At 37.9% G+C, this 14,420-nt stretch overlaps 1 protein-coding gene across 3 annotated transcripts in view; it reads left to right on the top strand.

Annotated features, from left to right (window-relative positions):
• The window catches only part of TMEM131 (transmembrane protein 131), a 206,890-nt gene that overhangs the window by 82,045 nt on the left and 110,425 nt on the right, over positions 1-14,420 (top strand). For all 3 annotated transcript variants that reach the window (XM_045550172.1, XM_045550174.1, XM_045550173.1), the window contains exon 4: positions 2,874-2,942. In XM_045550172.1, the coding sequence (XP_045406128.1) occupies positions 2,874-2,942 (69 nt within the window). The remainder of the gene's footprint in view (positions 1-2,873; positions 2,943-14,420) is intronic.

Here is a 14,420-nt window from a genome sequence, read left to right as displayed (position 1 = left end):
TGAGTTTGCCCAGTGTAGGCTAATGTAAGTGTTCTGAGTACATTTAAAGTAGGCTAGGCTAAATTGTGATGTTTGTAGACAAAATCCTTTTTCTTCTTCCATTCCAATGTGATATCTCCTTCTTGTTTTTTTGCCTTAATGTAATGATTAGTGCATCCAGTACAGTATTTAATGGAAGTGATGAAAGTGGGCATCCTTGCCACTTTCCCAGTCTTAGAAAGAAAGCATTCAACCTTTCACCATCAATACCATGTTAGCTGTCATTTTTTCCATAAATACTCTTTATCAGGTTGGAGAAATTCTTTTCTATTCCCAGTTTGAACATTTTAAATCATGAACAGATTCTGTCACATGCTTTTTCTACATCTATTCAAATAATTACCTCTGACCTTAGCTCCTGCCTCCTCCTACAACTTGGCTGCACTCTGGTCACTTCAGCTTCCTTGCCAAGTGTATTCCTACACTTTATTCTCCCAGACCACCATTCATGTCTTGGCTCCAGTGTCCCTCCTCAGAGAGCATTCTCTGTTCTAACCACAGCTCCCACTGTGTTTTATTTGTGTTTATATCACATATCATCACAATTCTATTGTTTCCCTACTAGGGTGTTAGTGCCATGAGAGTAGGCACTGTAGCCCCAGCCACTAGACAGTACCTGGCACCCAGTACCCATTCATACATTTGTAATGAATGAGTGGAATATACACCTTTTGACCTCCCTGTCACTTTGGACATTTCCATTTGCAACATGCAGAATAGACTCATGGCTCTATGAAACAAACTGTGTCTTAATCTCCTTTTTCTCCAGCATTTAACACATTCCATGTTTATATATATGTTTTTTTGTTTTTTTTTTGAGACAGAGTCTCGCTTTGTCGCCCAGGCTAGAGTGAGTGCCGTGGCGTCAGCCTAGCTCACAGCAACCTCAAACTCCTGGGCTTAAGCGATCCTACTGCCTCAGCCTCCCGAGTAGCTGGGACTACAGGCATGTGCCACCATGCCCGGCTAATTTTTTTCTATATAGATTTTTAGCTGTCCAAATCATTTCTTTCTATTTTTGGTAGAGACGGGGTCTCACTCTTGCTCAGGCTGGTCTCGAACTCCTGACCTTGAGCGATCCACCCGCCTCGGCCTCCCACAGTGCTAGGATTACAGGCGTGAGCCACCGCGCCCGGCCTATATATATGAATTAATGACTTACACAATTATATGTCACACTTTATTTTTCCTTGATTTGATTAAGATTTTATGTAAGGTTGAATTTCACACTATTAAAACTGATGAGCTGAGCGGCATCTCTTGTCTTAAAGGAGCAAAAAGAATGGCATCATTACGTCTGTGAAGGGCAGAAAACAGGAAGGAATAGATTCTGTACCTCTTGCTACATGTGGCAACCACGTTGCAAGGAATTGTGCCTTCTTGTCTCAGTGTCTTTAGTTTTTTGCTTTAGGAAAGTATAATCTTACATTTGGTGTTTTCTTTCTGTTTCGTATTTGTCACTTTTCTGTTCAACATATGCAGAGGGATTATCATGAGCAGTATAGAGGAATACTCTAAATTGATAGGGCTGAGAAACATGTTTGGACTTCATTACTTTCACCTGAGTTATTCCACTACTCAGACTATTTAATCTTTATAGAATTGAATTAAAGCTTAATTTCCTACATATTGTGAATGTTATTGTCTATTTCTAATGTATTTCCTATGTCTCTTGAACAAAATTACTGTGTCATTTGGAAGCTTGTGTTCTTGTGAATTGTAGTGGTGATGGGAATAAAGTAGTCTCACAAAATGGGTTTTGCTGTTACATCATTTCTTTAAAAGATCCAAATCTACTATTTTGAAATTTTAGTAGCTGACTGAATTTGTGAGCTTCTCAGTGTATAAAGAGATGACTTTAGGTATGTAAGCTACCACCCATCCCCTGCTAAGGTCACTTATCCTTTACATCATTGTTAGGTCACAGTGAAATTTGAGGCTTGCTATTCAGAAATCTTTTTTATTGAGAAGTTCTAGTATCAAGTGGAATAGTTAGAAACGATACTCAAATATTTCAGCCAAGACATCATAGATCAGTGTGTTCTAAACTCTCAGATGAAATAGATACTTCAGTTTTTAGAAATTTCTGTCCCAAATTCATTTTTGTTTAGTCCTTCACCACTTTAGTTATAACGTGATTGTGATTTTTGTCTCCATGTATTTTCTGCCAAGTATGTGTGGTTGTATTGACTCTATTATTCACTATACATGTATCAAAAAATCCAGGTGGCCAGGCGTGGTGGCTCACACCTGTAATCCTAGCACTCTGGGAGGCTGAGGTGGGAAGATAGCTTGAGCTCAGGAATTGGAGACCAGCCTGAGCAAGAGTGAGACCCTGTCTCTACTAAAAATAGAAAAAATTAGCCGGGCATGGTGGTGCGTGCCTGTAGTCCCAGCTACTCAGGAGGGTGAAGGAGGATTGCTTGAGCCCAGGAGTTTGAGGTTGCCGCGAGCTAGGTGGACGCCACAGGACTCGCCCAGGCAACAGAGTGAGACTCTTGTCTCAAAAAAAAAAAAAAAAAAAATCCAGGTGAACATATTAAAGTATATTGCTACTGATATGTCAACCAAATATATTTCAACAGCCTACCTGAGCATTTTTTGTTTTCACATACCTTTGAATAGGAAAAATACTCCCACCTTTACTTTTCATTTTTTAAAACACACCTTTATTGATTTTCTCTAATTGAAAAAATAAATATTTCTAATAGAACATTAGACTCTGTTTTTCTTAAAAATACTTTTTCATGACAAAAGTCAGGTATCTTACTACAGTTTAGGGGTATAGATATTTTGAAGAATTGCTTCTTATGTCATTTTCTTTCTGTTTACAGTATATCTCTATATCGGGGTAATTGCAGGCCCATACGATTTGAGCCACCAATGCTGGATTTCCATGAACAGTAAGTTTAAAATTTTTGGACTATATTTTCCCATTAAACTATTATATGTATTTTACATGCATTTGTATTGCCTTTTGCCTGCATTATATCTATATGAAAAAGTTATATGTTCAAGTCATCAGGAAAACAAATGATAATGAGTGCAGTTTGAAAATAGCAAGTATCTATTAGGAGTCTAACATATAGTAGTCACTTGTAAAGTTTGAAAAATACCCACATGTTGCAGTCATTTGTTCAGAGGATCTTATCTTTGGAAGCAGCATAAAACTTACGGGTTACCTTTTCTGATTAGCACTTCATTTCCATTTTTATTATTGAAACATTTTCTTGTGGATAAAGGATATATTATTTGTTTATATGCTTTTAAAGTGAAATCTTTTATGTATCATCATATTGTATTATCACCAGTCCAGAATGGCAAACAAAAGCAAATGCTACAGACATGGTTCAGCCACAGAATTGTTACCCCAAACCACACTTCTGGCTTACTTTATACCTCAGGATCTCAGATTTTGCACATCTCAGGTACTCAAGAGGAAACAAGTTTTCACCTTATTTGGCTCCAACCCAATTTAGCAGGTGGATGCGGAGAGCATCTTAAATGATGCATTATAGCTACTAGAGCAATGACATTCTGATAAGTTAGCAGAAGAAAATAATTTTAAAAGGGATAAGAGGAAGCTATATATACTGACTGGAATTCCTAATAGGAAAACACCAAGGTTTTGGGTTTTTGTTTTTAATATATATGTGTATTTGGTAGGATGTTTTACTCAGATGTGATCAGACTATTTGGGCAACTTTATATCTTACTTTTTTCCTCATTTAACATAGCATAAATAATTCTCTGTTATAAACTTGTCCTAAATGAAATTTTACATGCTGCATAGCATTCCTGTGAGTTTATTTAATTACTCCCCTATTTGGGGGCATACAGATTGTTTCTTTTTTACTTTCCTTTTTTATGCACTTGGTAATAGTGGATGTCTGTGCATAAAGGTTAAAGTTTGTATTTTTAATTTTGAAATAAATAGGTGGGTAGATATTTAACTATTTTCTTAGACTAAATTTCCAGGAGTAAAATTACTCAAAGGGTCTGAACATTTTTTAAGGTGTTGATACACATTATCAAATTACTTACCCTGCCAGAAATATGGTGATTCTTGTTTCACTGCCATCTCATCAGAGTTTAATTGTGTTGGTATTTTTATATCTATTCTGATTCAACAGATGAAAATTATAATTTTCTTTAATGCTGTCAAAGTTGTATTTAACCATGTTTTACTATAATAAACACATTAAGTTTAAATAATTTATTTACAATCTGAAACCTGGAATAATCAGATATATCAGTTATACTTGTACAGAACCATGGTAGGGTAACTAGCACAAGAATTAAAAGATATCTGATGGCAAATCTTTTCTGGAGATTGCATGCTTATTACAAAGATCATGAATTGGGGGGTGTGGATAGCAGTACAGAGAAAAGTTTGCTTCTTTTTGTACTTCTAGATGTAATCAATATCTGGAAATAAGTAAAATTGACTTGTGTGGTGTTAGCTTTTAAAGACCATAATGTTCAGGTAAGAAATAAATCAATATTTTGTCCTATATAAAAGGTTCTGGTACCACCACGGTTTGAATATATCCCCAAAGTTCATGTGTTGGAAACATAATCACTAATGTAACAGTCTTGAGAGGTGAGACCTTTAAGAGATGATTAGGTCATGAGGGCTCTGCCCTCATGAATGGATTAATTCCATTATCATGAGAGTGGGTTCCTTATGAAAAGATGAGTTTGGCTCCCTCCCTCCCCGTCTCTGTCTTACTTGTATGATGCCTTTTGCCATGTTCTGATACAACAAGAAGGCCCTCACCGGATGCCAGTGCCTTGGTCTTAGATTTCTTAGCTTCCAGAACTGGTGAGGAAATAAATTTCTGTTCTTCATAAATTTACCCAGTCTGTGATATTCTGTTATAGCAGCACAAAACAGACTAAGACAGGTATAATGTTAAGATTGCAAGAAACAAAGTTGAGTTCTTAATGCAGTCACAGTAATGTTTCACCCAGTCTCCTTTCAAATGCAGAATATTTAATAATGACATATGGTCCTTATTTGACCTTTATCAAGAGAGTTCATTATTTTTTTTAAAAATAATGACTTTTCTCTTTCCAGTAAAATTATCTTTGAGTATGTTCTCTCATTCTAGAATGGATCAGAATAGAAACTAATGAACTCCATTCTAAGACTATGGTTCTGAGCAATTTATGACATTTTCTCAAAATGCATGAGGGTGGAGGTAGAGGTGATCAGTGTACAACATGAAAACTTTTAGTCTAAAATAGTGAGTACTCTAAGTTTGAAAGACTTAGCATTAAGTATTCTCAAGAGATTCAGTCAGAAGTTATATCCAACTGTTTTTCAGTTCATTATTTGATTCTTGAGGGAGTTGTGCAAATTTCATTTTGAGATGAAATTTTCAGGTATACAAAATACCTAAATCAAGCCTGGAAATTTCTGTTGCAGATTATCCCTCAGTCCATTGAATAATGCCCTACCCCTACAATAGGAGAAATTGGGATTAGGTCAAGCAAAATTCTGGATGGGTGATCTTAACGTTTTTTGGATCATAGATCTTTTTAGGAATGGATAAAAGCTGTGGACCCTCTTCCTTTCTCTCCACAAATACACACCCACCCACACCTAGAGCTATACATACAAATAACATTTTACAAATAGGTTCAGGTGTTTCATAGACCTTCCCCTCAAAGGTCCATATCTTGATCCTTAAGAGCTAGTGAAGAATTCCTGTTCTAGGTTGTTAAATCATCACCACAAAACTTATTGGGGTTTTGCTTATTTATACGAGCAGTACATGTTCACTGTAGTAAATTTGGAATATATTTACGATAGCTGACTAGAGATGCCTAGTGCTTATCCCCTTATCCCCCACAAGAAAGGACCACAGCAACAAATAAACAACAAAGATTTGATGGCGTGTTGAAGAGAGAGTGCTAGAGTGCATTGGGGGAGTGGAGAAGCACCTGTGGTGATTGGAATCTCAGGAGGGTACCCTCTGCAGCCTTATCTGATTGGATCTGTCTTACGAACCCCCATTGCCACTGCAGAAACCTACAGTGCCTACTACAGGAAAATCTATAGTCCTTGCAAACCGTGAGTCCAATTTGAAGAGCTGTCAGGAATTCACACAGTTGCATTGCCCCAGATTAGCAGCACAAGGAGTACATGCCCTACACCCTACCCACCCACTGTGAGCCAAACTGCTACAGCACAGTGACATCATGAGACCAGAGCAACCTCTGGAGTTTGCCCTGCTCTGGGGACCAGTAGCCACTGCATCTCTCCAACACTGGGTCTCCATCTTTATTCCACCAAGCTCATAGAAGTGGCTGAACCCCAGCTGTGAGGAGCCCGGGCCCAAGATTGGCCATGACTCTGATCCTACATAGAAGGGAAACCAACCCCCCACTACCACCACACTTGTAGCTGGAGGAATAGTCTGGCAGTCCTACCCAGAGTGAACCTGCCCTTGAGCTGGCCAAATTGCTGCATGCCCTCCTCTAAGCAGAAGAGGCTCTCAGGTCTCCATGCAGTTGATATACCCCCGGCCAGCAGAATGGCTATGTGCCCACACTCAGGACCTGAGAAACAGCCCTGTAGCATCCTCTACCCAGAAACAGGCCCCTGGCCTTCCCGACAGCCCTGCACCCAAAATCAGGGCCTGAGAAGCAGTCCTGCAGGCCACCACTGGTGAGCCTATATCCCAACCTAAGAAACAGCCCTATATTCCACCCCAGACCAGCCAAGAAGCCATATGATTGCATCCTGGGCCTGAGAACCCCAAGGGCTGCCCCTGGCAGACATGCCCCCAGGCTGGCTGAGCATCCACATGTCTGCGCTCCTAGCCAGAGTGACAGTCCTGTGATCCCCAACTCCAATAAGACAGACCCCAAGTTAAACAACCCACTATGGGCATGCACATGCCTCCAACTTGAGATGCAATCTGTTGAGCCCATCCCCGGGAAAACTGCACAGCCACCACCACAAACACACTCAGCCTAGGCGTCTGAGCCACTTAAAAACATCACTAGTGTGGATTACAACTGAAGAAGCCACATAGAGACTGTACTACTGCATCCACATAGAACCAAAGCCAATGCACCCTACCAAACTGCTACACCAAGACCCATTTATATGAAAGTCTTTCCCTAAGAAACCTACTCCATAAAATTTGAAGAGGCGATGCATAGAAATCAACATAGAGACACATCAAACATGAAAAAGCGAGAAAAAATGATACCTCCAAAGGAAAACAATAATTCTTCAATAACAGACCATAATCATAAGAAAATACACAAAATGCCAGAAAAAGAATTCAAAATAATTACCTTAAGGAAACTGAGATACAAGAAAATACAGATAAGACAATTCAGTGAAATCGTGAAAACAATTCATGATTTCAGTTGGCATCTTGAAGTGAAAGACATTAACCACCATCACGAAAACGCGAAACTGTAAAACACACTGGTAGAGCTGATACACAAAGTAGAAAGAGAAAGGAATCAAACCTTATCACTATAAAAAACCACCCAACCACAAAAATAAACAATAAGAGAGCAAGAAAGGAACAAAAGATACACAAAATAACCAGAAAACAATTATTAAAAATAAGAGTAAGTCCTTAATTATCAATAATCTTGAGGCCGAATGCAGTGGCTCACGCCTGTAATCCTAGCGCTCTGGGAGGCCAAGGCGGGAGGATTGCTTGAGGTCAGGAGTTCGAGACCCCATCTCTACTAAAAAAATAGAAAGAAATTATCTGGCCAACTAAAAATACATAGAAAAAATTAGCCGGGCATGGTGGCGCATGCCTGTAGTCCCAGCTACTCGGGAGGCTGAAGCAGAAGGATGGCTTAAGCCCAGGAGTTTGAGGTTGCTGTGAGCTAGGCTGATGCCATGGCACTCTAGCCCAGGCAACAGAGCAAGACTCTGTCACAAAAAATAAATAAATAAATAATAATCATCTTGATGTAAATGGATTAAAGTTCCTATTTAAAAGGTATAGATTGGTTGAATGGATAAAAAACCAAAACCAAACCATATGCTGCTTACAAGAAACAGGACATAAAATATAAATAAAGGATCAATTCAGCAAGAGAATATAACAATTGTAACTATGTATGCACCTAACACCAGAGTGCTCATATAGAAAGCAAATATTATTAGACCTAAAGGGAGCAATAGGCCCTAAAACAGCAATATTTGAGGACTTTAATAGCACACTCCCAGCATTGGACTGATCATTTAGACTGGAAGTCAACAAAGAAGCATTGGATTTAAACAATACAATAGACCAAATGAACCTAACAGACATTTACAGAACATTGCACCCAACAGCTGCAGAATACATGTTCTTTTCATCAGCACATGGAACATTCTCCAGGATTAACCATATGTTAGGACGCAAAACAAGTCTCAAAAAAAATTTTAAACTCAAAATTACATCGAGTATCTTATTTGACCACAATGTAATAAAACTAGAAATCAATAACGAGGAAAATTTGTAACTGTACAGATACATTAGACAACATGCTCCCAAACACCCAATGGGTGAAAAAAGAAGTTAAGAATGAAATTTTAAAATTCCTTGAAACAAGTGAAAATAAAAACACAATATACCAAAACCTATGGGACACAGCAAAAGCAATATTAAGAGACAAGTTTATAGCAATAAACACATCGAAAAATTGGAACGATTTCAAATAAGCAACCTAAGGCTGCAAGTCAAGGAACTAGAAAAGCAAGAACAAACCAAACGCAAAATTAGAAGGAAAGAAATAATAAAGATCAGAGCACAAGTAAACTAAATTGAGACTAAAAAAAATACAAAGATCATTGAAACAAAAATTTGGTTTTCTGGAAAGATAAACAAAATCGACAAACCATTAGCTAGACAAAGGAAAAAAAAAGACCAAAATAAATAAAATCAGAAACAAAAAAGGAGACATCACAAGAGATACCCACAGAAGTACAAAGGATTATTAGAGACTACTATAAACAGCTGTATGCCAATAAATTCAAAAGCTTGGAGGAAATGGGTAAATTCCTGGGCACATACAACCTACCAAGAGTGAACCAAGAAGAAATAGAAAACCTGAACAGAAAGCCTCTCAACAAAGAAAAGTCCAAGGCTGGTTGGCTTTATTGCTGAATTCTACTGAACCTTTGAAGAATAATTGATACTGATTCTTCTTAAACTATTACAAAAATTTGAAGCAGAAGGAGTTCTCATTCCATGGGGCCAGCATGATCTGGATACCAAAAGCAGACAAGAACACAACAACAGAAAAAGAAAACTACAGGCCAGTATCCCTGATGAACATGGATACAGAAATCCTCAACAAAATACCATTAATAGCAAACCTGATCCAGCATCACATCAGAAAGATAATATACCATGATGAAGTGTTGTGTATCCCAGGAATGCAAGGTGGTTCAACATATATAAATCAATAAACATCAGATGAATAGAATGAAGAAAAATAACATATGATCATCTCAATAGATGCAGAAAGAGCATTTGAAAAATTCCAACATCCTTCATGATTTAAAAAAACAAAAACAAAAAAGCTCTCAATCCTAGCACTCAGGGAAGCTGACGTGGGAGGATTGCTTGAGGCCAGGTGTTCAAGACCAGCCTGAGCAAGAGTGAGACCCCATCTCTACAAAAAATAGAAAAATTAGCTGACGTGGTGGTACATACCTGTAGTTCCAACTACTAGGGAGGCTCAGGCCAGGAGGATTGCTTGAGCCCAGGAGTTTGAGGTTGCAGTGAGCTATGATAATGCCACTGAACTCTAGCCTGGGCAACAGAGGGAGATCCTGTCTCAATCAGTCAATAAGCTATAATATCTAAATTAGGTATAGAAGGAAAGTACCTCAACATAATAAAGGCCATATACGACAAAACCCACAACTAACATCATACCAAAGAAAAGCTGCAAGCTTTTTCTCTAAGAGCTGGAACAAGACAAGGATGCCCACTCTCATCACTCTTATTCAACATAGTACTGGAAGTCCTAGCCAAAGCAATTAGGCAAGAGAAAGTAATAAAAGACATTCAAATTGGAAAGGAGGAAGTCAAATTGTCCCTGTTTGCAGATGACATGATCTTATATATAGAAAAACCTAAAGACTACCAGAAAAACTCTGAGAACTAATAAACAAATTCAGTAAAGGTATAGGATACAAAATGAACATGCAAAAATCAGTAGTGTATCTATACACAAACAACTAACTAGATTTAAAAGAAATCAAGAAGGTAATTCCATTTATAATACCTGTAAAAAAGTTACCTAGGAATAAGTTTATACGAGGAGGTAAAAAATTGCTAGAAAAACTATAAGACTCTGATGAAAGAAATTAAGGTAGATACAATGGAAAGACATCCCACACTCATGGGACTGGAAGACTTAATATTGTTAAAATGACCATGCTACCACAAGCAATCTACAGATTTAGTGCAATACCTATCAAAATACCAATGACATTCTTCACAGAAATTAGGGAGAAAAATCCTAAAATTTGTATGGAAACACAAAAGACCCCAAATAGCCAAAGCAATCCTGAGCAAAAAGAAAAAAGCTGGAGGCATCACACTACCAGACTTCAAAATTTATGACAAAGCTCTCATAACCCAAATGCCATAGTGGTGGCATAAAAACAGACACATAAGCCAATGGAACAGAATAGAGCACCCAGAAATTAATCCTTATATCTACAGCCAACTGATTTTTTGATAAAGATGCCATTCACACTCACTGGAAAAAGAACAGTTTATTCAATAACTGGTGCAGGGAAAATTGGATTTCTACATGCAGAAGAATGAAACTAGATCCCCACCTCTCACCCTATACAAAAGTCAACTCAAAATGGGTGAAAACCGTAAACGTAAGACGTAAAACAATAAAGCAACTAAAAGACAGGGAAGGGACAAAGGTGGTGGACTGCAAATGTTTATTTGGTATGATGTTAGCTGCAAATCACTGCTGCCTATCCATATGGATAGGGCCTAGCTGACAAACTAAGAGGATCTGCCTGAGGATCTGAATGAGGCAGTCCTCAAGCCAACATGGGCCGACAGTCAGTGCCACCTACAGGCAAGGGCAGAGTTGCACTCAGGCCAGCACCCAGCCAACAAACGCCACCACCCAAGGATCTGAGTCAGGTAGCTCTCAAGCCGGTGTGGGCTGACAATTGCCACTGCTTGCGGGCATGGGTGGGGCTATGCTTAAGCCACAAGGGCTGACACATACTACTCAGTTATAAAAAGGAATGAAATAATGTCTTTTGCGGCAACTTGGGTGAAATTGGAGACCATTATCCTAAGTATCTCAAGAATGGAAAAACAAACACCACTTGTACTCTCTAATAATTGAGAGCTAAACAGTAGGCACACGTGGGCACAAGAAGATGTAAAGGACATTCGAAACCAAGAAAAGAGGAGGATGGCAGGGGGTGAAGGATAAACTTACCTATCAGGTTCAATGAACACTATTCTGGTGATGGCACACTAAAAGCCCCAACTTAAGCATTATGCAAGGTATCCATGTAACAAAAACATTTGTACCCACTTAATATTTTGAAATAAAAATTTAAAAACTACTAGATGAAAATGTAGGACAAATGCTTTAGGACATTGGTCTGGGAAAAGATTTTGGATTTTGTGAATAAGAAGTGAAAAGCACAGGCAAGAAAATCAAAAAATTTTAAATGTGGTTATATCAAACTAAAAAGCTTCGGCACAGCAAAGGAAACAATCAACAGAGTGAAAGGACAACCTACAGAATAGGAGAAAATATTAGTAAACTATACATGTGATAACATATTAATATCCAAAATATGTAAGGAACTCAATAGCAAAAAAACCAAATAACCTGCCTTAAAGTTGGGTGAAAATTCTGACTTGACATTTCCCAAAGGAAGACATATAAATAGCCAACAGGTGTATGAAAAAATGTACAGTGTCACTAATCAGAATGCGAAATGCAAATCAAAACCACAATGTGGTATCATCTCACCCTCGTTAGGATGGCTATTACCAAAAAGCCAAAAAGTAACAAATATTAGTGAGGATACAGAGAAAAGGGAACTCTTATACACTGTTGGTAGGAGTGTAAACTCGTACAAGCACTATGGAGAACATTATGGAATTTCCTCAAAAAACTGCGGATAGAACTATCATATGATCTAGCAGTCCCACTATTGGACATTTACCCAAAGGACAGGAAGTCAGTATATTGAAGAGACATCTACACCCTCATGTTTATTGTAGCACTATTCACAATAGCCAAGATAAGGTGTCCAACAACAAATGAATGGATGAAGAAAATGTGGTATGTATACATGATGGACTACTATTCAGCCATAAAAAAGAATGAAATTCTGTCATTCATGGCTACATGGGTAGAACTGGAGGACATTATGTTAAGTAAAATAAACTTGGAACAGAAAGTTAAACACAGCATGTCCTCATTCATATGGAAGCTAAAAAAATTGATCTCATAGAAGTAAAAGGTAGAATAGAGGACACTAAAGGTTGAGAAGTGTAGAGAGAAAGGGGGCAGTTAGGGAGGTATTTGTTAAAGGATATAAAATTTCAGCTAGATAGAAGGAATAAGATATAATGTTCTATACCACTATAAGATGACTATTGTTAACAATAACATATAGTTAGTTTTAAATAGCTGGAAGGAGAATATTGAGTGTTCTCAACACAAAGAAATGATAAAGGTTTGAGATGATGATGTGCTAATTGCCCTGATCTGATCATTATACATACATATATATGTCTCAAAACATCACTATGTACCCCATAAATATTTACAATTATTGTGTCAGTTTTTTAAAATTTTCGTTTAAACTACCCATCCGGAGAAAGAAGTAAAAAATTACCAATAATCTAGCCAGCTAGAAACAGTAAGTTTGAGCTTTTATCTTTCAAGTCCTTTTTCTATGCATCTGTATTTATTTGTTGAGTCACAAAAACAGCCATATTTTCTGAATATACTATTTTATAACCTACTTTTTAAACTTAAAATAGTGTGCATACTTTTAACAATTCCATTGCATTTTCCCTTAACATTATTTTATGATGTTAAAGATCATCAACTCATGGGTATATCTCTTGAATTCATATATTGTTTTGAATTCTTTTAACTTTTTGGTCTTTTGATCAGTGCTGAAACGAATGGTTTAAACACAACCATGACTGTATCCTCGGAAGATGGTCCTATTGGATATTCAGAGTATTAAAGTTTTTAGTTAACTTTTAGCCTAGAGAATAATTTGGTGTCATGAATAAGGGATAACTGATAAGAATAAAAGAATCAATCTGTGACTCGACAGGAAATAAATGGAGTTTCTTATAGAGACTGGTGCTGGTCATAGAGAAACTGAAATCCCATGAGCTGAGAGAAACTGTGGAAGATTTGTTAAAGAAGTGTGAATGGATAGATGAACTCCAGTACAAACAAGGGTCAGAAAACACAGTGAAGAACATTATTGGAAGCATGGGAAAGGAATATAGTACGATTCCCTAAAATAGCAAATTTATGTGCTGCATATAATAATAGTGAAACAAAACCGAAAAGTGAAAATAAACCAAAAAGAAAATGATTTGCTGTGATCTGAATGTTTGTATCCTCCCAAAATTCATATGTTAGAACCTAGTCTCAATGTTACGGTACTAGGAGGCAGGGCCTTGGGAGGTTATTAGGTCATGAATGGGATGAGGGGTAAGTACCCTTATAAAAGAGGCCCCAGAGAGCTGCCTTTCCCCTTCTCCCATGTGAGGACACAGCTAGAAGGCACCACCTGTGAAGCAGAAAGAGGGTCCTCACCAGCACCCAATCATGCTAGCACCATGATCTCAGACTTCTCAGCTTCCAGAACTGTGAGAAGTAAAATTCTATTGTTTATAGGCAACCCAGTCTATGGTATTTTTGTTATGGCAAGCTGAACAGACTAAGACACTGTTCTACCATTATTTAAAGCTGCGTCCAGTCTGAAAACACTGGAGTTTGTTTTATCTCATAAGGGTATAAGAGCCCTGTGTGGCCCCCCAATCACTCACCTTTTGTTTCCTTCCAACACCACCTTAAACTCAATGTATTCTGCTTGTGGGGGTTGGGGGTAGATGTGAACACATATGTGTAAGGACACAATCAGAAGCAGAACCAGTTGGAGATTTTAAATGTGTGTGTGTGCATGTGTATTTATATGTGGAATTGGCGTATATGACTGTGGGAGCTAGTTAAGCAAGTTTAAATTCTACAGGGGGGCAGGCAGTCAGGAAGGGAAAATAACAAGTGGGCTAGAACCCCAAGGGTACACACTGAAGCTTCCTGTCCTCAGGTAGGCATTCAGGGAGGATCCTGAGGAAGGGAGAACAATT

The sequence above is a fragment of the Lemur catta genome, chromosome 4 (genome assembly GCF_020740605.2).
Source record: "Lemur catta isolate mLemCat1 chromosome 4, mLemCat1.pri, whole genome shotgun sequence".
In the NCBI taxonomy this organism is placed as follows: Eukaryota; Metazoa; Chordata; class Mammalia; order Primates; family Lemuridae; genus Lemur; species Lemur catta.
The sequence above is the reverse complement of the archived record's forward strand: the minus strand, read 5'-3'. Positions and strand labels throughout refer to the sequence as shown.